Below are 24,734 nucleotides of genomic sequence, written 5' to 3'. Positions count from 1 at the left end.
AATGTGTTTAGCATTAGCTCTACAAGTGTATACAGTGGTACCTCGGGTTAAGAACTTAATTCGTTCTGGAGATCTGTTCTTAACCTGAAACTGTTCTTAACCTGAGGTACCACTTTAGCTAACCTGAGGTACCACTGTACTTGATTTTGGCCAAACCAAGCCTCCTAGAGCAAAATGTACCTCAGGAGGCTTAGTTTGGTCAGAATCGAGTACAGTGGTACCTCAGAAGTCGAATGGAATCCGTTCTGGAAGTCCGTTCAACTTCCAAAACATTCGGAAACCAAGGCACGGCTTCCTGCAGGAAGCTCCCGCAGCCAATCGGAAGCCGTGGAAGTCTCGTCGGACGTTCAGGTTCCAAAGAACGTTCACAAACTGGAACACCCATTTCCGGGTTTGTGGCGTTCGGGGGGCAAAACCTTCGACTCGCAAGGCGTCTGGGATCCAAGGTACGACTGTATACACTTTCAGAGTTGTTTTTACGTTGGATCTGCCCAGTTTTGTAGACACGACATTTCCCTTACTCCCCTTGGCAGCATAGTGACAAGGAAGGGCCGCTAAACGCTCAGGCCTCTTGGAGTACTAAAAAGGACCTAGGACTTTTAAGCCTTGACCAGGAGTGCTACAAGCCCCCCCCCCCGCTTATGTCCTTTGCAGGGCCGTGCCGAGAGGTTTGGGCACCTGAGACGTAGAGTAACATGCCATCTCTCAGGTCTGTGTGTCCACCTGTCCCCTTCAGTCATCACATGCAGGTGTACCAGAACCACAGGGGCTAGCCTGGAGCATCACCAGTGTCAGGATGTTTGTGCCGTGACAAAGTGGGTTCTGGGGAGAGGGTACAGGATGGATGCTCTCCACAATGTCTCTAGGCTGCTGCACAGTTGCAAAGGGCAAAGTCCCTTCCTTCCTCTTGGTCTTTTCACTCAAAGTCTTTGCTCGCTTTTCCTCCAGCACCCTTCCAACAATGTGGCAGCTGCAGTGAGCAATGTTTTCCTCGGAGGCCAGATCTGACCCCTTAGGACTGCTGCTAAACATCTAGTTTGGAGCTAACCTGATCCAACATTTAATGCAGAGTGCTTTCATCCCTTCCTTTATTTATGTAATTTTAAACATGCTTTTAAATTATTTGTTTGTTTGTTTGTTTGTTAAATTTATATACCACCCTTCATTCAACAATCACAGGGCGTCTGACAACATACATTTTAAGCTTTGTGACTTTAATCGCTCGATTCTGTGTTTAAGGTGTGCTTTAATTCTGTATTTTACCTTGAGCAAACATGTTTAAGTAAGTCAAGCAAGTAAATAAATACAAACGACATTTCTTATTGTCACAATCCAATATGAACACTTTCAGGGAAACAAAACATTGTTCATAACAGCATATACAGCATAATTTACAGTCCCCTCCAAAAAATCCAATTTCAGTGAACCCAATGGTTGCTAGTTCTATCTAACTTTAGCTAGATTGATGCCATTAAATGATGCCTCTTTAATATACATTTGAGCTCAGTGTGGAATAAAAACAGAGCCCTGTAACAACGCCCATAGTATTTAATTAAAATTAGCAACATGGGTGTGAGGCATTAAACCAGCTCCAGCTCTTAAACAAATGCAGTGTAATGGAGCAAGTCTAAGAACATGGCTGTGTGCATTTTATATCTGCACAGTTACGTGCATTTATAAGGCAACTGTTTCTTTGCAATCCTCAGCATCCATTTATTGGTGTCTGGCAGTTTCAAAAATAAGTTGACATTGTTCCTTTAATTGCAGTCTGTCGGAACATTTCCAATCACCACCACTGCTTTGACATTGAAATAATTGCACTTGAAGCATGACAAGCGAGAAGGAGGAAAGATGCAACTAATAACTACAGGAGGAAGAGGTTCGTTGTTATGGATGTAGCCAAGACAGCCTTAAAAGTGGCAAGTGTGTGTCTGTGTGGTAGCAGAGCCACATCTACTCAGTATTTGCCAGAGAAATCGCAGAGCTCTCGCAAGCTGCAGCAGCACATGATCTCCTTGAAGGTTTTCCTCAGCTCTTGACTCCGGAATGCGTAGATAAGAGGGTCGATAATGGAGTTGCACATGATCAGGATGAGGTACAGGTTAAAGTGGGACATGAAGCAGATGCAGTAAGGGTTGTGAGGGCAGGAGATGTAGAAGAGCAAGTGAAGGAAGAGCGGAGCCCAGCACACAACAAACACGCCAATCAAGATGGTCAGGGTGATGGCCCCCTTCATATTGGCGCCCTGGCGTATCGGGCCGCTGCCGGGGAGAATGGCAATCTTCTTAATGTGCAGCCGGGCCAGCAGGAACATGTGGACGTAAAGAGAAGCCATGAGGACCAGCATGGTGAAGAACATGGTGATGAGGCAAATGATGACAGCGCTGCTGTCGGAGTAAATGATGAACAGAATGCCCGAGATGGTGCAAGCAGCCCAGATGCAGGTGATGATGATGAACACACGCTTCACAGTCATGATGTTGTGATACTGGAGAGCGTAGAAGATGGTGAAATACCTGTCCACAGCAATGGAGAGCAGGCTGCAGATAGAGGCCAGCAAAGAGCTGCAGATGACCGAGTCAATGATGTTGTCGATGCTGACGGTGAAGCCTTGTGCGTCCGCGTTGGTGTTGTTCAGCAGGGTGATGACGATGGTCTCTGACCCGTTGGAGACGCTCACCAGCATGTCGGCCACCGCCAAGCTGCAGATGAAGAAATACATCGGCGAATGCAAGTTCTTGTTCTTGGCGATGGCCACAATCACCAGCACGTTCTCCAGCAAGCTGACAAAGCCAAGCATGACGAACACTTCGGGCGAGACGAAAAGTTGCTCGTAGCAGCCTTCCGAAGAGTAATCCTTCCCCAGGGATCGATTCGTGCCTCCTCCACCATGTAGTCCGTAGCTGCGATTCCACAAGCCGAGAGGTTCGTGAACTCCATAGTGCTGTGTGAAGTTCATCGCACAAAGCGCTGGTGGTGGCTTGTCAGTTTGCTGCTTGGTAATGAAATCCACCTGTCAGTGGTTTCCCCTCTTTGAATAGTTCTTTGGGGTTTTTCACTGGCTGAGGTGCTGCAGAACTGGTCGAATGCCGTTTCCAAAGAGTGGGATGGTGTACAGCAGCAGGAAACCAGACTCTGATAGACAAGGTAAAGCTGCAGTGTTTTGCAATTATTGCTGGCTTATCCAACTCTGCAGTCGCCTGTTGTACCTGCTGGGAATGATGTAGCTGAATGCTCCCTCCCTCTCAAGGAAGCCGGGAGCGTCAAGAATTACTTTTCTGTTGTTCTCTGTAAAAGCACGAGGCTAGAGTGCACTAGTCCCTGCTACTGAGAGAGAGAGATACATCATTGAAAACCATAACTACTACTCAGCCTTCTGTGCAATGCCTGCCTGCCTGCTGCTACTGCTTCTTATACTGTATTGGGGGGGAAAGGTAGTAAGAGACATGCCCCTCCTCCGATTTACTGATCAGCCAATAGAGAGAAAGGGATGTGTGTAGGCTGGACATGCTGAATACATTTCAGGATTTTACACAGCTCGGCAAAACAGCTTCTGATGTTGCGCTGCTCCCCAAAGCTACGGGAGACGCCAGAGAAGCACAGCAAAATTCATTTGCTGCCTTCGATTTTTGTTGAGATTTTATAACAGTATCAGCATCATTCTCCATGGGATGTGGAAATGAAATTCTAAGAATATACATGATGTTACAAGTTAGGGCTTTGTATTATGATTATTCAATGATGCTGCTGTTCTGTTTGAATTTACTTTGTTTTGATTAGGAATGCCAGGGTCAGACAAAGGTTTTAGTGCAAGAAGTAATGACTCCGGAATACATCAGCCTTTGATTCCCCCCCTCCGCCAATGTTCCCAGAGTTAGTTCAATTGTGCTGCATTCAAGTACCTCTTTTCAAATATGCTATATAGCTCTGTTCACTCGCTGACAGTCCGCCATGGTTCTCTGAAGAGTGGAAATGACAAACCGTTTAAGTAGGAGCTGTAGAGATGCCCTTAATGCTTTTCTTCTTCTCCTTTTGCCTTGAGACATAATAGCACCTTGGGGGGGAAGGAACTGGAATCATGATGTTTGAAATAAGTGAACTGCATTATGGTCAAGTGAAATGTAGAAAATAGTTGTATTCTATATCACAGAGGCTGGGGTTCCCCCAGTTGTTATGGGACTCCCATCAGCCCAAGCCAGCATGGACAATGGTTAAGGATGATGGGAAATGTCTCAACAGGAAGTGATCTGACCATGACAAGGGCCTGATGTCAGGATCCCCCACGTTGAGATCACCTTCTTCCTGCCCAGTTGAGAAAACAAGATCCAGTGTGTGGCTTGCTACATGCTTTGGGCCAATAACATATTGGAACAGCCCCATGGTTGTCATGGCAGCCCTAAAGCCCTGAGCCACCCCAGAGCCAGTCGCCTTGGCATGGATGTTGAAGTCACCCAGAACCAGCAGTCTGGGAGTCCTCAACACCGCCGCTGAGACCAGCTCTGTCAGCTCAGGCAGGGAGACCGCCGGGCAGCAAGTCAGGATGTAAACCAGCAGAATCTCCCATTTGTCCAGTGCTAGGAACAGACGCTGTGGATTCCTGTCGCACACACCTGGACAGAGAGCCTGAGGAGAGAAGAGAGGGGAATCTCTTTAGACCACAGCAACACCCCCTCCCTGACCTCCAAGTCTGGCCTGATGCTGCACCGAGTACCCAAGTGGGCACAACTGGGTCAGACCAACTCCACCCTGCTCACCCACTCAGTGATACAGACCAGACTGGCCTCCTCATCCACAGTCAGATCATGGATGATGGAGGTCTTACTCAGTCGACCTAGCATTCAGCAACAGCAGCCACAGACCCGAGGGCTGGCTGATAGGGCTGTGGGAAATTTTAGGGATGCGGGGGAGGATATATTGTCTAAGATATCCTATCCCAACTTGTCTTTACAAATTCAACAAAATCAGCAGAGTTAACATTCCCCTTTTTTAAACACACACACACACACAGCAGATAGCTTGCTCAGACTCATTAGAGTCTTTGTAAATATTTCCTGGTATTTTCCCCGTTTAATCCCTCCTAAAATAAGACACTACACAGTCTTCCGTAAAGTATAAAACATTTACTCACAAGTAATCATCTGTTCTCACAAAGGTTCCCAGAAGGCAGACTTAAAAGGTTAGAACATAGTTTAAATGTGGTGACTATTGACTATCTCCTTATGGCGCTGTGGGTTAAACCACAGAGCTTAGGACTTGCCGATCAGAAGGTCGGCGGTTCGAATCCCCGCGATGGGGTGAGCTCCCGTTGTTCGGTCCCTGCTCCTGCCAACCTAGCAGTTCGAAAGCATGTCAATGTGCAAGTAGATAAATAGGTACCGCTCTGGTGGGAAGGCAAACGGTGTTTCCATGTGCTGCTCTGGTTCACCAGAAGCAGCTTAGTCATGCTGCCCACATGACCCGGAAGCTGTACGCCGGCTCCCTCGACCAATAAACCGATATGAGTGCCGCAACCCCAGAGTCGGTCACGACTGGACCTAATGGTCAGGGGTCCCTTTGCCTTCATCTCCTTATGGGAGAAAGCCCCCCCTTTTCTTCTCTTGGCCTGGAGCCAAGGGTGCATCTTAGCAGTGCTGTTGTTAAGATGGCATCAATAGAGACAAGAGAGACAAGATGGTTGCCAGCCTGTGGTTCTGGATCATTACTTCAGGAGAGGCCACGCCCATCTCAAGTTACACATAGGAAGTTTCGGCTGGAGGACTGAGACAACCTTCATGTCTACTCTAGCAATGTTGTGTTTGACTGCACCTGATTCTTACATCCCACAAGGGCAACCTCAATTCCCCAGGTAGGAGGAGGGGCTGGCCCACGAGACAGTCACTAATGGCCTTTACTCAGCCTGCCCCACTTCCCCATACCTCCTCCGACCCTGAACCACTGTGATTGGCCCCTCCTGCTCTCCCCAGTTCTCTGCTCCCAGACACATCTCCCCTCCCTCAATAAAAAACAACAGCAAAACAAAAACAACAAAAACCTCACGTCTTAAAAACAGTTAACCCCCTAAACAATACCCCAACTCCAGAATCTGTTCGGCTAAGGTTGCCGTATTTCAAAAAGTAAAAACCAGGAAACCATTAAAATTGTTGAGCTTTTTGCCCAAGAACCTAGACAAGGTACCAGCTTTCGGAATTGCTCTCTGGACGTCAATTCTGCCTTTGAAATCCCGGACATATGGCGGCCCTATTTTAGCAGCCTCAGCTTTTACTTTGTGTTTTTCCAATTATTTTTATTAATTTTCCAAATTAGTACAAATCCAACCAAATTGCTTTAATTGAATACAATTTCCTAAAAATCAGGTTCCCTGCTCCTGTTGCGAACATATGCCGATTGTTTCCTCCCATAGCTGCATCATTTCTTATTTAGCGTTCAGTTGTCATCCGTCAATCTTCATTACATTATTCTTGCAGCTGACCGCATTTTCATCCTTACAAACAGCACCTCTGTTACATCTTATAAGTATAAAATCCATTACATGTGTGTAGTCCTTCATATACATTTGTTGTTTCAGACCTGGTGTGCTGGGAGAATTAAGTACTATCTTCCATTGTTCAGTTCTTTGCAGTGTTTATCTGGATGGTACAAGGTCACATTCCATACCTTCCACTGTTCACCAACTAGTGTACGGGCTGCGACCATAAATAACCCACAGAGTACATGTCCAGTCCCCGCCATTAAAATTCCACTCTGGAGCTCTTTCAGCACATAGCTGAAAACAAGATCTTTTCTCAAGTTTGGCCTCTTGCCAGATCTATTTGGCAACCATTCATTCTTCTTGCTTATGAATGGTGGAGTCATACAATTTCCAGAGGGCTACAGATTTCCCATCACTGCTCTAGACCTTAAGGAGCAGCTCTGGGCAGAATTGGGATTTTGTTTTTAGCATAGAACATGGGTAGGCAAACTAAGGCCGGGGGGCCGGATCCAGCCGAATCGCCTTCTAAATCCGGCCCGCGGGCGGTCCGGGAATCAGAGTATTTTTACATGAGTAGAATATGTCCTTTTATTTAAAATGCATCTCTGGGTTATCTGTGGGGCATAGGAATTCGTTCATTCCCCCCCCCCCAATATAGTCCGGCCCCCCACAAGATCTGAGGGACAGCGGACTGGACCCCTGCTGAAAAAGTTTGCTCACCCCTGGCATAGAATATACAAACCTTTCTCATTCACCTTTGCCTGATAATAGAGCTTAAAACCCTTTGCAACGTACGCAAGCTTGCCTTTATTTTTGCCTTTTGGCCAAGGCACCTGCTTCTTGCAGACATACATTATTAAAACTGGTAAATAGCTGCACGTAGAAAAAAGAGAGGGACAAGTGTAAAATCATATGTTCACATTTGGAGAGAATATTCGTAAAGATGTACCATTCCTGCTTGATTTACTTTTGCGGAAGGCATGTTTTTGTTCCCTGGAATCCAGTTTTTTAGTTGTTTTTTTAATTCATCTGTGTTCAAAGCTGTTTTAGTTTTCACCTTGACTGTTAATTTCAGCCTGCCTATCACCTAACAAACAAAGCAGATGTGAAAAAAGAAAAAAAAGGATACACTGCATCAAATGCATGCAATTATTTCAGTCACTCTTCATAAGAATGAGCAAAATAAACTGAATGTGTGGCCTTTTTTCTATTTTGTTCTTTTGCATTACATAACTTTCTACAATCTATGCTTATAAGGAACGAGAGAATGGCAGTAAAATGTCAAGGTCACCAAATGTCACCTCTTCGTCCTGTCAAATCTGCTCACAGAATCAACAAATTGTACAATAGATTGTTGTATGCATATAATAGCTGGTATTCCATAGAATCACAAAGTTGGAAGGGACCCAGAAGGTCATCAAGGCCAACCCCCTGCAATTCAGGAATCCTGCCCACAGTCATCTCTGGATGGGCTCAAACTGACAATCTTCTGGTTAACTGACGGCCGCACTGGTCCATTGCACCACGGAGGCCCAAGCTGTTTCGACCTTTTTTCATGGCCTAAAAGGGCTTGTCTACAGCAGAGAGCCAGTGTGGAGTAGTGGTTGAAGAGTGGTAGACTCGTAATCTGGTGAACCGGGTTTGCTTCCCTGCTCCTCCACATGCAGCTGCTGGGTGACCTTGGGCTAGTCACGCTTCTCTGAAGTCTCTCAGCCCCACTCACCTCACAGAGTGTTTGTTGTGGGGGAGGAAGGGAAAGGAGAATGTTAGCCGCTTTGAGACTCCTTCGGGCAGTGATAAAGCAGGATATCAAATCCAAACTCTTCTTCAGAGCAAAATATGGATCCGGACTGGCCTGTCTCCCCAGCCCAGTGTTGTCCCAGACCTTTTCCCTTTCAAGTGCAGACTTTTTCAATCCTTGTAAAGTCTGAAATGGCCAGGATAAAAAAGAAACACTCACAGATCTGCACTTAAAAGTCCAAGATAAGACCGGGATGGGGTCCATATTTTGCTTCAGTGTTACAAACAGGGTAGGAAAGTCTTTAGAAGCTCATAGGCAAGCAGCAACTTCTCAACCTCAGTTCTGCATTTGCAGAAGTTGCAATCTCGTTCACACTCTGAAGTGGAACTTGGGGTAGTCACTAGGCCTCCTTTGCAGGGGTGGACATCTCAGCTTAATGAACTACCCCAAAATCTGGGATCTCCTCCAAACTGGTGCTATAGTTTTGCAATTGTTTTGCAGTGAAAACCCCGTGTTTTGCAGCACTCCACAGAGTAATTGATATATCCAAACTGGGTTCGTAGTTAAAGTCCCCAAACTCAACAATGTCTGATTAGTTCCAAACTGGTGCCAAACTTTGGCAAACGTTTTGCAGTGAAAACCCTGCATTTTGCCCTGCCCCACAAATGGAGCAATCACTCCCAAAACCCAACACCATCGGAATCACTCCAAAAATCACCCAGGATTTTAATCAACAGGACCTGAATGAATTAGAGAAGTTTTCCAACCCACCCAAAAAGACTCAAGACAAGAATGGTGGGTAACAGTTTATATTTATATAAACATCTATAAAACCTGCAATCAGAATATTTAAAGCACATTACAGGAGGCCTTTTGTCAGAGTTTCACTTCCTCCATCGTTGAAGCAGGTTTTTTTAGCTAGAACAGAGGACACTGGAATTATCTCCATATGGGATAGATCCACATGTATAAACTTTGTAACTAAGTCTGCCTTCAGGGATCCAACTGTGAACTGATGATGTGAGTAAACTTCTTTTTACAGTGGTACCTTGGGTTAAGAACTTAATTCGTTCTGGAGGTCCGTTCTTAACCTGAAACTGTTCTTAACCTGAGGTATCACTTTAGCTAATGGGGCCTCCCACTGCCGCCGCACAATTTCTGTTCTCATCCTGAAGCAAAGTTCTTAACCCAAGGTACTATTTCTGGGTTAGCAGAGTCTGTAACCTGAAGCGTCTGTAACCTTATGTGATTGTAACCCGAGATACCACTGAATTGATTTTAAATAAGATTGTCGTGTGTTTACTATTTTAAGAGGGATATAAGGGAACTTACCAGGAATCTAATAGTGAGAGGCTTACACAAGCCTGCAACCAGCTATCTGCTGTGCATTTAAAAGGGGAATGTAAACTCCGCTAAGTAAAGGAACTTGCAAACTCAAGTTAGGAAGGATATTAACAAACAATATATCCTCTCCTGCCTCCCTGAACATTCCCACAGCCTTGAGGATGGGGGTGGGGGAGTTAGTTGCCTCAGATTCCACAGCAACTGGTTTTCTCTGAATTGGAGTTGTGAGGTTACTTAGTTTACAAGACTGGTGTGATCTTTTTGCAAAGGATCGTTAAAATCCCAATGAAAACAGGAAACAACTGTAGAGTACAGAGGGACCCATCTGGTCCAAAGACATGCACATTTCCAGACTGCAACCTTCTGACTTTTAAGCCTAAAATATGAACTGGAATTTTATATTTATAAGATGTAACAGAGGTGCTGTCTGTAAAGAGGAACACTAAATCAGAAACGAAGCAGCATGCATGGGGTGGGTGTGTATTTTGGACATATGTGTCAACAGGACCTGATTTTAAATTAATTTGGTTTGATCTGCAATAATTTGGAAAAATAATAAAAATAATTTGGAAAAAAGAGAATATTGTATGGAGGTCTAATTTAGGTTTGAAATGTAACAACCCAACGTTTCATTGAGAGAAGCAAAGGACCTTTCTATTCCCAGAAGGCACAATTGGGGATGCAGCCAGATTATATGCATATGATTGACAATTGGTTTGCAGAACGGGGGCCCTTATTTGCAATGTTTTGCAATTAGAAGTTTTGCAATCAATATAATATACATTCTTCTCTGTGATCAGAAATAAGTATCTCTTAAAAGGGGCAGTGAGGACATCTTATATTCTGAACACACTTGGTTGCTTTCTAAAACAATCCCAGAGCAAGATTTGTGTGTAAACTCCTTAAGTGTCACAAATTCTTTGGAGCTTTCGCCTGCCAGAAATGGTTCTTTTTATCCTTATCCACTTATTTATTTCCCCTTTAAAATATTAATCTCTACTTGACACTCAGAGAGCTATCTTTGTGTTGGCAATAGCCCGCTTTTAAAATTAATCATCCTCTTAAAGTCGGCAGATGTTTACAGGAGATTGGTAAAGGTTAAATTGCTCTGTGGAGTTCGGGTTGGGAAACCGGTGATTGTAGCATATTCATCTTGATTTCGTAGCTTGGATAAGATCCGGGGGAACGAGGGCATGTGGTAACCCTATTTAAAGCAATTCAGCTTTCAAGAGAGGGTTTTCGTAGCTTGCTTTTCATTAGATTCGTAATTGGGCTTTCTCTGGCTAACTTGCTATATTGCTATATTGCTTCCCCTTTGTTGTGGATGTTAAATTCCATCTACACAACTAGAATAAATAAACGATACGCTCTTTCTTGGGATTCTTTTTCTTCACCTTGAAGCCATACGCTCTGCTGTTTTTCTCCTCCATCTCTCCCCAGCCCACCTCAGGCGGTGAGCTGTGTATAACGATTTGGGAGGCTGCTATTATCCCAAGGAGAGCAACTCAAGTGCAAAGGCAAACAGTTCAGAACCTCAGGGTTCTTTACCCATTTGAAATGCCCCCCCATTCCTTTTCTCCCCTATTTCAAAAAATGTATGTTTCCAGCGCTGTTGGGAGTCCAATGTTATTGGAGCACAGCAGTCTCTTTCAATACTTTTTTAAAAAAATGTTTTCAGGTGTCTTTTTTATTAACATTATTTCCATACACTCCAAACATTTTTCATATATACAGTACTGGGATTATACAAACCCTTCGGACTTCCCCCATCCCCCCCCCGGTTTCCATATTTTACCCTCTTTTCTTGCATAAAAGTAAAGGTACCCCTGACAGTTAAGTCCAGCTGCAGACGACTCTGGGGTTGCGGCACTCATCTCACTTTCCAGGCCAAGGGAGCCAGCGTTTGTCTGCGGACAGTTTTTTCAGGTCATGTGGCCAGCATGACTAAGCCGCTTCTGGCGAAACCAGAGCAGCGCACGGAAATGCCATTTACATTCCTGCCAGAGTGGTACCTATTTATCTACTTGCACTTGATGTGCTTTCGAACTGCTGGGTGGGCAGGAGCTGGGACCAAACAACGGGAGCTCACCCCGTCGTGGGGATTCGAACTGCTGACCTTCCATTCGGCAAGCCCCAGGGTCTGGGGTTTAGACCACAGCGCTCCACGTGTCCCCCCTTTTTTGCATATAATTATATTTATCCATTCTATTTCCTTATTTACAAATTTAGTGCATTTTATTTCATAAATGTTATATCAGTCCTGCTAATATTTCTAAATAACTACAGGGGTTTTTAAGGTATTCTACAAATTTTTCCCATTCTTGATTATTATTATTTTTTTTGTCATCTTGGTGTCTGATATTCACGGTCATCTTTGCCATTTCAGCATAGTCCATCATTTTGGTTATCTACTCTTCTTTTGTTGGGACCAACTCTTCCTTCTACATCTGGGCTAACAACATTCTTGCAGCTGTTGTCACATGTTGTTGTTGTTTAGTCGCTTAGTCGTGTCCGACTCTTCATGACTCCATGGACCAGAGCACGCCAGGCACTTCTGTCTTCCACTGCCTCCCGCAGTTTGGTCAAACTCATGTCGCATACATAGTCTTTTTAGGTTTCTTGGTATTTCTTCTCCTGTTAAGCCTAGTCAAAAAGCTTCTGGGTTTTTTTTAGTAAATGTTACTTTCAAGACCTTTCTAGGGTCCAGGAAATACCCGGAATACTGCAGCCACAAGTGGTGTGATGGCCTGGGAATCCGATTCAGAGGCTGAACCGGAGGAATCCCAGCCTGCACAGGAGTCCCCGCCTCCAGGGCCGGCTGAATTGGGGCAGGGCCTTGATTCTGAAGCGCCTGCACCTGTGCCGGATCCTCAGGAGCAGGCACCAGGCGAATCCACTCTGGCTCCAGAGGTGATTGAGGACTCAGTGCCTACAGGTGAGTCTCCCCCTGGGCCCAGTAACCCTTCAGCCTCTCCTGAACTGCAGAGGCTCAGGGCAGAGAGGCGAAGGGAACTGGTTTCTCCCAGGAGGAGTGCTCGCCTTAAGGCCAGGAGAGGCGGGTCTCCTGGGGGCCGGGACCGCCCCTGGCCTCAGAGAAGATAAAGGCCAGTCAGCCCGGTCCCAGGTTGCGGGAGCAACGTCGTTGTTGAGTACCTGTTCCTGCCCGGACCCAGACCTGACCCTCCAGTGTTCCTGTCCCCGCCCGGCTTCCTGCTTCGGACCTCGCCCCGCTCCTTGTGAACTGTTTCCAGGCTAGTGACCCAGGACCAGACTTTGACTACGCCAATGGTGACCTTCCCCCCGGGACCAGCACAAGCAGTGTCTGAGCGGAAATCTGCAAAACACCCAGGAAAATCAGGGTGTATGGCAGCCCATGTCGTTTTTGCTGATTTACCTCAGAGATAGCTCCAAAACGTTCAATTTCTTTGCGTTTTTGTAAAAAGAGGAGTCAGTACCGCTCATTTTTTTGTTTTTAGAGGGAGAAGAAAATATACACTAGCTGTGGAAGCACAAATAGTGGTTCTCACAGAGGGCCCAATTAAAAGGAGCACCTTGTTCATGTTAAGTATGCCAGAATGTCTTGCTTCCATCCATTGTGGTATGGCCACATCTTCACTTGCTCCTAGAATTCCAGGAAAACCGTTGTTGCACAAAGATGACTAAAGGGATGACCCAACAAGCCACACACATAAGGCAAAACCTCCAGGGTCACTAGCTAATCTAACTAGGACGGCGGGGGTGGGATTCTTTCCCATCTGCAAATGGGATTGGTAGTCAGGCCTTGGAATTTAGTGAATCCCGCCCCCCACCTTGGCAAAATTAAAGATGTACAAATTGGTGTGGCCATAGGAGGGAACGAGATTTGTATGAGAACATGCATTTTATGTCTCATACTTGCCCAGGGGGCTAGGTTTGCCATATTTCAAAAAGTAAAAACATGGACATCCTGAAAATTGAGCTTTTTAAAGGAACCCCCCTCCCAATTGTTGAGCTTATTTTAGACAAACCCCCAAGTTGTTGAGTGTTTCCTTTTTTACAAAAATGCCCAAAAGTCGCGATTTTTCGATTGGCTTGCCTAAGATCCAGGTCAAAGTGTAAGGCAGCTGTTGGGGATGGTAGAAAGGGTCAGTAAATGAATTCACTGTGAATACATTGACACTGCCTGATATAATGCACGCTTCAAACAAGAAAATACTGAAATATTGCCCACTGGTGCATGTTATTTTTTTTTTTTTTAAAAAAGAACACCAGCTCTTCAAGCAGAGTACTTTGTTGTTGTTTGTTTCAGGCAGAGTACTTTTGCAAAGCAGTAGCTTTTAGACTAATTACTTAGCGTGCAAATATTCATATGTATCACCATTTGTGTGAGACAGTTAGAAGCTTCATTCTGCCTCTTCTGGTAAAAAACACTGAATTATGCGTCCTTTCAGACACAACTTGCACAAGCTTCATTAAGCAAAGTTAATAGCATCCAAGAAATGTCGGAGGGGATGGAGTTATGTGACACCCCCCCCCCCAAACAAGGAGATAACTAGACAACCTTTAGAAGACATTTGAAGACAGCCCTGTGTAGGAAGTTTTTTTAATGTTTAATTACATTTGTATATACGTTGGAAACTGCCCAAAGTGGTTGGGGCAACACAGTCGGATGGGTGGGGTATAAATAATAATATTTATTGTTGCTGTTGTTGTTTAAGAGGATGTCCCTATTTTCATGCGAGAAATTCTGGAGGGTATGGAATGCTTTCAGCAGCTAGTTTAAAATATGACATCACTGAATCAATAAGACTGGATGAATAGAAAAATTCCTTGCCAAAAATATATTAAGGTGTGCGTGCAGGAAACTTCAAGTCAAGAAAGTTTTCAAAAGGAAGAAGTGGGAGCCGATTGAGCTGTTTGTTTGCCAATAGCTTGGCTCTGTTCCTTGAGCCCCTGCCTATCTCCCCAAGCCAGGAAGGCTGTAGCTAGGACCAGGGGCAAGAGCTATTGCTTCAGGAATAAAACTCAAGACTAAAAGCTTACATAAGATGCTCCACCCTTGCCCTTAATCAGATCCTGAACCAAGCAGATGCTTCAACATACTGCAATTGTTTTTAACCAACACTTTTCCAACCAATGCTTTTCACTTTTGCATTTCCTACCTCCCCAACAATATTTTATGTAATTGCAATTTTATTATTTTATTTTCAAATTGCCTAGTAATGAAGACTGGATCTGGATTCATTTAAAAAAAAACATTTTTTTAACCGCACCCTCTAGTAGCCACAGGCCTAAAATAACTTCTTTTCAGAATCAATTACCCCCCTTGTGCACACTAAACTGGGGAGGAAGCTGAACTGAACCTAAGTGGTACTTATGCATCTAAATTAACATGCAATGATCAGGCCCGACTGAAACTGGCTGATGCCTTGGAACTGAACTGATTTCAGAGAATCACTGAATTGTAGAGCTGGAAAGGACCACAAGGCTCATCTCATCCAACCCCCTTCAATGATTTGATTTGGGGTGGGGTGTCAAATTATTGAGCTTGGTGGCTTTTTTATTTTTATGGATTTTAAAATAAAAAAATGACACACACACCCTTGCCATACATCCGGGTTTTTGCTGGAACTTTTGCCGATTCAGCAGAAATCTGCCCGGATGCCATTCTGCTGCCCAAATCCTGGTAGTGTCCAGGAAAATCCAGACATATGGCAGTCCTATTCTACATCCTCACGACAGCCATGTGAGCAAGGTTAGGCTGAGAGCTGGTGGCTGACTAATGCAGGAAGTCTGCAAAAAGTGAGTTCAAAATGTGACACTGCAAATGCTCAAAGAATCTGTTGTCATTAGCAAACTGCCTTTTGTGTTTTCCTGTAAAATAGTGGAATGCAGCAATCAAGATTCTTATCTACCTTTCATGGTTGGCTCCACCCTGGCTCTGAACACTTGGATCTCTCCATGTACCGATCCAAGTTTCTTTCTGCCTACTCACCTTAAAGATGTATCTGGGCTGCAAAGAGTGATCCCATGTAAACCTGGAGGCATTAGGAGCAAAGATTTTACCATGGCTCAGCGATAGATCCCTTCTCTTATACTCCTAGAGTCAATCAGCCATGAGAGATTGGTTTATTCATCATTCATTTATTGCAAATTCATTATTCACAGCTCAATAGCTCTCAAAGGGTGTTCCCACAAGAGAAAAATGTGATAGAATATGAAAAACTACAAGCCCTAAAAAACCATCCCTACAAACTCTGAAAACTATTAACAAGAACAACAAAATCAACAAATTGTGGTCCCTCCATCGCTGCCACACAACACTTGGATTCAGCCTGGAGATTCATATCTCGTCTCATGTTGCAACTAAGTTGTGGCTACAGGTGATGGCTTTAATATGGAAAGTGAGTCGTCTTGGGTCATTCTCTCCTTTTATGGTTTGGAGGTTACCTCCTCTGAATCTATGGTGTGGGTCAGACAGCTCCGGAGAGACAATGACCTGCAGTAGAGATGAGAAAAGGCAAAGTCACACGCCTTTTGCGTTGCCAAATATGCACACCAGATAATGGGTACAACATAGAAGCAGAAGCAAGCCAAAGTAAGGATGCCATGAGATGACCTTCTTGCAACTCAGGTGGAGTGAGATGCTCATCTCCAATCTCATCCCAGAGGACATCACTGGGACCTGCAACCTAGTAGGCATTGTGAAAGACAACATTAAGGAAGAGGATAGGAAATGCCACCTGAGTCTTCCTGGGACCATGTTAGTTGAGAGCCTCTTGGGGCTAGAAAGAGGAACGTTGAGTTTTCCAAATTAATAAATACATGTGAGAGATGTACCTTCAGATTGAGGAGTCTGGCCGCCTTTGTCAGCAGTGAACAGGTCTTGCTGGCTGCCTGATTCCTGCCATTCATGTTTTCAATGGAAATATAACTTCTCGGTTCCTGTGAGAGGGAGAACCAGTTCAGAATCAGATTTTTTTTTAAAAAAAACCCCACGAAATTTAAAAATCACATATTAAAAGGCAGCCTATGGAAATGCTGCCCGGCCACTGATTGATGTGACATTGGGGAATATTCCCTCCCACAAAATAAAGAAAATGGAAGTATTTGCAGCATTCAGCACAATCTTCTTCTTCTTTTTTTTTTTAAGAGGAGCAGAATGCTGGACAGCAGAGGAATTGTGATGGAGTCTCATTTGGAGACAGAGTGATTGACAGGCAGTTGGAGTGCACCTGTCGGAATGCTGGTTTTGAGCCTAATTTTGGCTGGAGGATTGGAGAAAGGACCTTGTGGGTGCCAGAAAAGGCCTCTGCAGGTACGGGTGAGCCGAAAGGTGCCACACTGACGCTCAGTGTTGGACTTCCACTTCAAAAGCAGCGAGGAAGGTAGCGGCAATACCTTTTCCCCCACAGGCTTGACGCCTTTGAGGGCTGACTTGTTCTTGGGTTCCGTCGGAAGAAAAGGAACGGCGTATTGGCTGCTCAACCGGTCACAGGGTGGGAGGCTGTTGCAGACCATCGCTCCAAATACCTTTCCCCCCTAGGAGCAACGCCTGGGGTTAGGCAGTTAGCCGTTGGGGAACTCCTAGGCTGGCAACAGAGGAAAGCTTGCCAACTCTTTATCCTCGCCAACTCTTTATCCTGCGTCCTGTCCAACCTACACCAGGAATCAATAAAGTTGTGGCCAGTTTTTTAAAGACTTCTAATTGTCCTGTCCAGTAGGTTTGACTTCTTGCTCCCAGCGAGCAGGGGTTCACTGTGAGCGGGTCCACAATGGAAAGTCCCTGCCGATGAAACAATGGGAAAGGGCAGAAGTAAAAAAAGAGAGAAATGATTGTCTCCCTTCTTTGAAAGAGGTGCCATGGAAGTCTCCTCGAAGGAGAGATCGATTTCCTTCTTAACCCATTAGCCAGGTTCTCACTGGCCTCGGAACAATTCCCTGCCAGTACGGATCGTTTGCTCACCTGAAGAATAAGAGCGAGTCCCATCCGTCCTCAGAACACTGGGTTGCTCGAAAAAACATGAGGATTTTCCGCTCCTCCGTCTTCCAGGCCAGCAGAAGGACTTTACACCAAGAACATCTTTCTCAAAAGGCCCTGGAAACTTGCAAACACCTTGCTTTGAACTGCTCCACAAAGGAAAAGATGAGGCACTTTGCTTGAAGCATAATAATAATCAGCTTTATAAGGCTAATCTTTTGATAATAATAATAAGAAGAATATGTTACCCACAACATAAAACCACCATATAAAATATAAAAACACATCATACATAATAAAACAAAACCAACCCGTGATTGGAGGGGGAATGTCCTCTGTGGTGCTAAATCTTCATGGATAGTAGCAGAATCACAAAGGAATCCTACTTATGTTTTAAAAGATACAGTGGCTTTCTGCATCTCTTCCCCTCCCTCTCTTACCAACACAACAACTGCCTAACGCTTTAACTCTGACTGACAAAGTAACCCCCTAACTAAGAAAATGGCTCGCAAATCAATAACTCTCTCACCTTATTCCCCTCTTGCCCAAGATGTCTGGCAAGTCACCCGGCAAGGGGACGTGTCACAATGGAGCACATGTCGCAGTGACTTTATCAACCTTCCTCAACAATGAGCTCTGGCAACTGGGTGGAATCTACACATATTAAAAAAAACACGTTGTGAAAATGTTTTTTTTTTTAGTGTTTTTTTTGGGGGGGAAATACATTGAATTTGCCATAGCTCACCATCACCATCTACTGTCACATTTGTACACTGCACTTTACAGCACTTTTTATTTGAAGCTGGGTAAGAGTCGGCCACAACTGGACCTAATGGTCGGGGTCCCTTTACCTTTAAGCTGAGTCCAGGGTCTGAAGCAGGAGAAAGAAACCATTACGTATTTTGTGCATTTATCTTGTATTTACGCCACGAACCGCCCTGAGATATTTGGATGAAGGGCAGCACTGTATACAAATTAAATAAAGAATAACTGTAATAAAATAATCATTGGTTTTAATATTTCTGGACATGGCTTGGGTGGAGTAAATTTAGTAAAGTCAGAAAAGGGGAGTTGGTGGCTGGGTTATACCAAGAAGCTGCCCTATGTGAGGCCATACTGGAAAAAGAGGTCAGAAAAGCAGGGGGGCGGGGGTTACGACCAGTCAGAAATACAGCTGGTGGAGCTTTCGGGTCAGAAATGAATTGCACCTAGTACTTAAAACTGGGTGGGACTAAATTTGGCCGGGGCAGAGATTTGGAAAAATTGTCCTGAAGTAAAATCCATTTAGGCAGAATCTACACACATCGAATAATGCTGTGAAAATGCTTTTTAAAAATACATTTTTTAAAATACATTGAATTTCACACAGCACCGAAGGTAAATATGAGTATTCCCTTATGTACAAAATATCCCTTTAATAAACAATCCTGGTTATGGCACTGTGGTCTAAACCACAAGAGCCTAGGGCTTGCCGATCAGAAGGTTGGCGGTTCGAATCCCCGCGACAGGGTGAGCTCCCGTTGCCAGGTCCCTGCTCCTGCCAACCTAGCAGTTCGAAAGCACGTCAAAGTGCAAGCAGATAAATAGGTACCGCTCTGGTGGGAAGCTAAACAGCGTTTCAGTGCGCTGCTCTGGTTCGCCAGAAGCGGCTTAGTCATGCTGGCCACATGACCCGGAAGCTGTACCCCGGCTCCCTCGGCCAGTAAAGCGAGATGAGCGCCGCAACCCCAGAGTCGGCCATGACTGGACCTAATGGTCAGGGGTCCCTTTACCTTTACCTTTAAGAAATATTAAAGTTTTGTTACACTTGAGTGGGCCACATGGAGCTAAGATTCTTCCATTGTAAAAAGAATAACAATCTCACAGAAGTCTATTCATTCTAAAGAAATTTAATCATAACAAACGGACGTATCTAACAGTTCTCAGAAATGCCATCATTTTCACCAAATACGAAGGACAAGACGTAAGAGTTAGGCATACAAAAAATACCATCATCTTAAAATATTTGGGAGAAAAAAGCTTGTTGGGATTTCTAGACACTACCTACGAACAAGCAGAAAATGCGTTTTAGACATTCAGATTTATAAGCAGCCATTTGATATATTCCCTTCCCCACCACACTTTACAGTGTCAATATTTGGCAGCATTCTGTCAAGACAGTCCAACAGCTCATATATCTGCAGGGCCACTTAGCCCTTGACCATTAAAAAAAAAAAGGTACACATGAAGATAATTTACATACATTATTGCAAATGAAACACATCGAATACGTCAATGGACAGCCATCCAGGAGTATGAGCCTAATCCTTTTGTATCTGTTATAAGGAAAGCTCATGGAAACTGAGATTTGATGCAATAAGAGAGCCAACAAGTGTTTGCAATGCACCTTTTTCATTACAGCTGCCTCACTGCAATCAGCCCTCACACAACTCTGAAGAATTCAATTTATAGCTATTTTCTTCCAGTAATAAGCAAACAATACTCTTCAAATAGACATCCGAGGTGTACAAACGAAAGCAAGGGAGAAGAGCTATTGTTTAAGGTTTTTTATTGCTGTCAGGGTGGATAAAAATCAATGATTATTTTTTTAAAAAAACAGATTTTTAAAATTTGTCAGGGATTTTATTTTATTTAAATCAGATTTTTAAAATAAAATGCTTTTGGAGGAAAAATCTTTCTAAATATAGTTTTCTATTTAAGTTACATTATAGTCCAAAGGCTATTCATCAGGAAATAAGGATTTGTTTTAAGTTTTTTATTTGTGCTAAAACTCGAGTCTAAGTTTTGTTTTTGTTTTATAAAAATTAGCAACATTAGTTAACAAACATATGCTATTATGTTATTGTTTTAGTTAAATAGTTTAAATTCTTATTGAGGAAATGATTATTTTTCTCCTTCCAATAAAGAACAGCAGAAAAGTTGTCCAAACATAGTTAACTTATTAAACCTCACAATAATTTCATAATTATCTGTCTATGTAATTCTAATAGTATAACCAAATAAGTAATTTTTGATATAGCTGTAAAAACTACTCTGAAAATTTATTATTCCAAAAACAATACCTTCCTCTGGTTGTAAATATTAAGATTATACCAGCAAGACGGAGTCTCTGTAAAAAAATAAAAAATAAATAAATCAAGTCTTTCTGACTAGTGATTTAAATTGATTGATTTAAATCAAATCCACACTGGTTGCCGTTATTATTAATTTTTTGTATCTTTATTTTTAAATGTGGAAATCAGTTTGGCTGCATGCTTTTCGATGTGTTTTGTTTAAGACTACTTTTGTTATGTTTGCGATTGTGAAATTAATTTCCTCTTGCAAGCCGCCTTGAGCAATGGTTTGAGCTCTGGAAAAGCAGCATACAAATGAAGCGAGGAGGATAAGAGGAAGGGCTGAACTAAGTTTTGACCAGGCATAAGATTCCCCCCACCCCTCTTTTAAAAACCCAGTCCGGATTTCCCCTCAACGCCATCTGCTTTTCACAATGAAAATTCTAACCCCATTTACCTGCGAGTCAGCTTCACAGAACGCAATAGGAATTACTTCTGAGTAGACACGCTTAGGATTGCAGTGTAAAACACCACGACCCTTCACTGCAACCACGAAATTGCACCCCCACCCCTTCTACCCATAGCTGTCAACGTTTCCCTTTTTTTAAGGGGAATTCCCTTATTCCGAATTGGATTGCTCGCAAGAAAAGGGAAAAGTTGACAGCTATGCTTCTGCCTGTTGCCTAAGTCCCAGCTCCTTGGGGCCCTAGGTGCCCGAGCACCCACCAAATTCCCCATAAAGGGGTCCCGCAAATTTGGGTGCCAGGGCCAATGCACGCTGCATGGCACCCACAGCCCCGGGTCGCGGGGCTAAGCTGGCAGAAACCAAACAGGGCATGCACCCATTATTTTCCCCCGCCTGACATATTCAAAGAAAATATTTAAACACACGCAAAGTCTAGGGCCCAAACCTGGCCAGGACAATACTCACCCTGTCCCCTAGGGTTCATAGCCCACATTTTGCTTCCCTCTAACAATGATACGTCTCAAAACAGAACAAAAAAGCAAGATGCATTAGGCCTGCAAAGAGTCCTGGCTGCAGCAAAATGGCTGCCTACCTTGTTGGGAGAATTTGCTGCCCAGGTTAGAAACAACATGGCTCATTCCTGCAGCCTGCACTGTGGTTGGCTGTAAGCAACCTTTGTCAGTGCAACTTGGACTACACTGGCAGGAGGCCACAAGAGAGGAATCAAAACTGCCTGTTAAAAGACACCTGCCCCTCCTTTAGCAAAATGCTAAATTATCCCGGCGGCCATTTTAAGTGATATTTGATTTTCTAAACTTTTAATGGATTCTTTCATACCCACCAACCTTTCTCTGGTGAAAACAGGGACGTCCCATTCCATAATGATGATTTTACTCTTTCTATCCCACACGTCTGGCTGGGCTGCTCTAGCTACTTTGCGCAGCTTGCAACATGTAAGGAAAACATCATAAAACATTAAATATTTGTTTTAAAAACCCTTTCCCTATACAGGATTGCCTACAGATGGATGGAGGTCAGATAAATCCATACCCTCCTACCTCTCTCCAGTGAAAACAGGGAAGCCCCATTCCATAATAATAATTTGACTATTTATACACCACACATCTTACTGGGTTGCCCCAGCCACTTTGGGCAACTTCCAACATATATAAAAACATAATAAAACATTGAAACAAAACTTCCCAATACATGATTGCCTTCAGACGGCTCGGGGGTTGGATAACTCCATACCCTCCAACATTTCTCAAGGGAAAATGGAGACATCCTAAGGAAAAGTGGGACATTATAAGATCAAATAAGAAACCAGGAAGGCTTCTCCTCACTGTGCCAACTCAGGGAATCGAGGCAGATTTCCATCTTTTTCTCTTTGCAGAACATTGATGTTCTTTTTTTAGAGCAGAATATAACTGGGGTTGCCATATTTCAAAAAGTGAAATTCCAGCAACAACAGAAAAGTTGTTGAGCTGCTTGGCGGGGGAGGGGAGTTGTTTAGCTTTTCAAAGTTTTGTCCAAAGGTGGGTTTTCTTTTTTTGTTTTGTTTCTGCAAAATCGAAAAGAAATTGGACGCAAAAACGACACTGCCAAAAATGGGCTGCCATACGTCCAGATTTTGCCCATTTCTGACCAGACGCTGCTTGCGGCTGCAGTATTTACAATATGCCCAGGGAATTCTCAACGTATCCCAATCATAACTCCGTTTAGGATATTCTACCATTCTTACGCAGAGTTTCTTTTCTTTCAGCAAAGTAAGCGGCTCACGTATATGCCAAACAAAGCTTGAGTAATAAAGAAAACGGTCATACCACAGCATACTGTCTCAGAAAAAGTTGAACAACATCATGAGGCAAGAAGGAGGCAAAAAGCAAGAATGACAGTTGGTCTCTCTAACTGAATTTAACTGCACAGCTGCAGCAGTTACTCCATTCATTTCAATGGGGCCAGCTTGCAACTCCAGCACAAAGTCCCATTGGAATGAATGGAGGACATACGCTAAGGTTACCAGACTTCACATGTATGTAGTGAACAATAAGTGTCTCCGGATTCATTGAAAAAAATCTGGTAACCTTAACGTACGTGCAAGTGAGCCGTTCCATAGATCACCTCTAGAGCAGAGTTCACAACTCAAGCTTTGAGGAGAATACATGGTTAAAACCTTGCTGCAACTCATACATTAAGAAGGACAAGAAGTACAATGTCTGGATACTTTACATAGCCCTTAATAAATATATACTGTACCGTATTTACTCGAGTCTAATACGCCATCAAATCTAATTTACACCCTAATTTTTGCAACGTGATTTGGCCAAAAAAAGAGAGAGATGTGCATTAGACTCTAGTAAATACAGGTACATTACCTTTACAGCTTAGTAAGAATTAAAATTTGGGAAATGAAAAAGCAATAGTGCGGGGGGGGGGGTGTGCCGTGACAAGAACTACTCTGCAAATTTGGATAGTTCATTTGCACTCAGAACACATTATTAATCAAACTAATAAACAGAAATGAGTCAGCGTCTGAAAACACAGTAAGATGTTTATTAGAGTGAAAATACATAGAGCGAGAAAAAGCGATGCAGCCCTTTTTATAATGCGGTGAGTCAAGGTCAGTTTGTTTAAGGCCGTAGATCAGAGTACTTTTTGAATGGAAATGTCTGTTTTGACTAATCTAGGAGGATGTTTTAAGAGAAGAGCCAGAAATAGAAATGTGCAGGTCAAGAGCAAAGGCAAAAAGGATCGTGATTCCTAGGGTAGGTATTAAATGGCTGGCTGAGACTGACTCCCAGCTATATCTGAAGGGCCAGAGGATGCCTGGTTTTAATTTCTCCAGTTAGTATTGAGAAATAATTACCCCAGTTAGTAATGCAAAATGCATAGGAGTTTCGGTATCTTAAGGCTGCAGCTTTAAGCACAGTAAAAAGGAAGTGATTAGTTTTGAATGTAGTGAGATTTGCTTCTGAGTAAATATGCCCAGGCGTTTGCTCTGCATGACTCACGTAAAAGACGAATGTGTACAAATTCTTCCATTTTGGAGAGCTTAAGTTACACTTTCTAAGGGCAAATCCACTCCATATAGTTAAAGCACTTTTGGTGCCCATTTAAAGAGAATTATGGGAGCCACAGTCTAGCAACCTTTGGAAAGCACTAGATTCTGTATGTGTCTCTATAGAATTATAAGGTAAAGGTAAAGGTACCCTTGACCATTAGGTCCAGTCGTGGCCGACTCTGGGGTTGCGGCGCTCATCTCACTTTATTGGCCGAGGGAGCCGGCGTACAGCTTCCGAGTCATGTGGTCAGCATGACTAAGTCGCTTCTGGCGAACCAGAGCAGCGCACGGAAACGCTGTTTAGCTTCCCGCCAGAGAGGTACCTACTTATCTGCTTGCACTTTGACGTGCTTTCGAATTGCTAGGTTGGCAGGAGCAGGGACCGAGCAATGGGAGCTCACCCCGTCGCGGGGATTCGAACCGCCAACCCTATAGGGAATCCCATTCTAAGACCTAAATGAAGTATTTCCAGATCCCAGAAGCTAAACTTTAGCCACAATCCAGTATGCATCCATGCACACCAAAGATGTTTTCTTTTGGGCCGTAAAACCCCCTGAGTGCAACGCCACACATAGGTTTCCGAAAGCGATACTTGCTAGGAAAACATTTGATGCCCTCATATTTCTGTTACCTGTTGAGA

At 43.8% G+C, this 24,734-nt stretch overlaps 1 protein-coding gene across 6 annotated transcripts; it reads right to left on the bottom strand.

The window, feature by feature from the left end:
* Nucleotides 1-1,226: 1,226 nt before the first annotated feature.
* Nucleotides 1,227-24,188, bottom strand: MC4R (melanocortin 4 receptor). 6 transcript variants are annotated; one of them, XM_083624052.1, is made up of 10 exons: nucleotides 22,857-24,188; nucleotides 21,499-21,976; nucleotides 19,634-20,623; nucleotides 18,260-18,385; nucleotides 18,044-18,168; nucleotides 17,500-17,638; nucleotides 16,935-17,319; nucleotides 16,374-16,478; nucleotides 15,449-16,032; nucleotides 1,227-4,054 (listed from the first exon to the last, which is right to left on the bottom strand). In XM_083624052.1, exon 10 carries the CDS (start codon nucleotides 2,957-2,959, stop codon nucleotides 1,958-1,960), a length of 1,002 nt encoding a protein of 333 aa, XP_083480178.1. In that variant the 5' UTR covers nucleotides 2,960-4,054; nucleotides 15,449-16,032; nucleotides 16,374-16,478; nucleotides 16,935-17,319; nucleotides 17,500-17,638; nucleotides 18,044-18,168; nucleotides 18,260-18,385; nucleotides 19,634-20,623; nucleotides 21,499-21,976; nucleotides 22,857-24,188; the 3' UTR covers nucleotides 1,227-1,957. The 6 variants fall into 6 exon arrangements, 5 of the variants coding, with proteins under 5 accessions (XP_083480178.1, XP_083480176.1, XP_083480175.1 ...); XM_083624050.1 differs by lacking the exons at nucleotides 19,634-20,623; nucleotides 21,499-21,976; nucleotides 22,857-24,188 and having other exon boundaries at nucleotides 17,500-17,660; nucleotides 18,044-19,003; XM_083624049.1 differs by lacking the exons at nucleotides 19,634-20,623; nucleotides 21,499-21,976; nucleotides 22,857-24,188 and having other exon boundaries at nucleotides 1,227-4,623; nucleotides 15,529-16,032; nucleotides 16,374-17,319; nucleotides 17,500-17,660; nucleotides 18,044-19,009.
* Nucleotides 24,189-24,734: the final 546 nt, after the last annotated feature.

This window comes from Podarcis filfolensis, assembly GCF_964270895.1.
Source record: "Podarcis filfolensis genome assembly, chromosome: 7".
In the NCBI taxonomy this organism is placed as follows: domain Eukaryota; kingdom Metazoa; phylum Chordata; class Lepidosauria; order Squamata; family Lacertidae; genus Podarcis; species Podarcis filfolensis.
The sequence above is the reverse complement of the archived record's forward strand: the minus strand, read 5'-3'. Positions and strand labels throughout refer to the sequence as shown.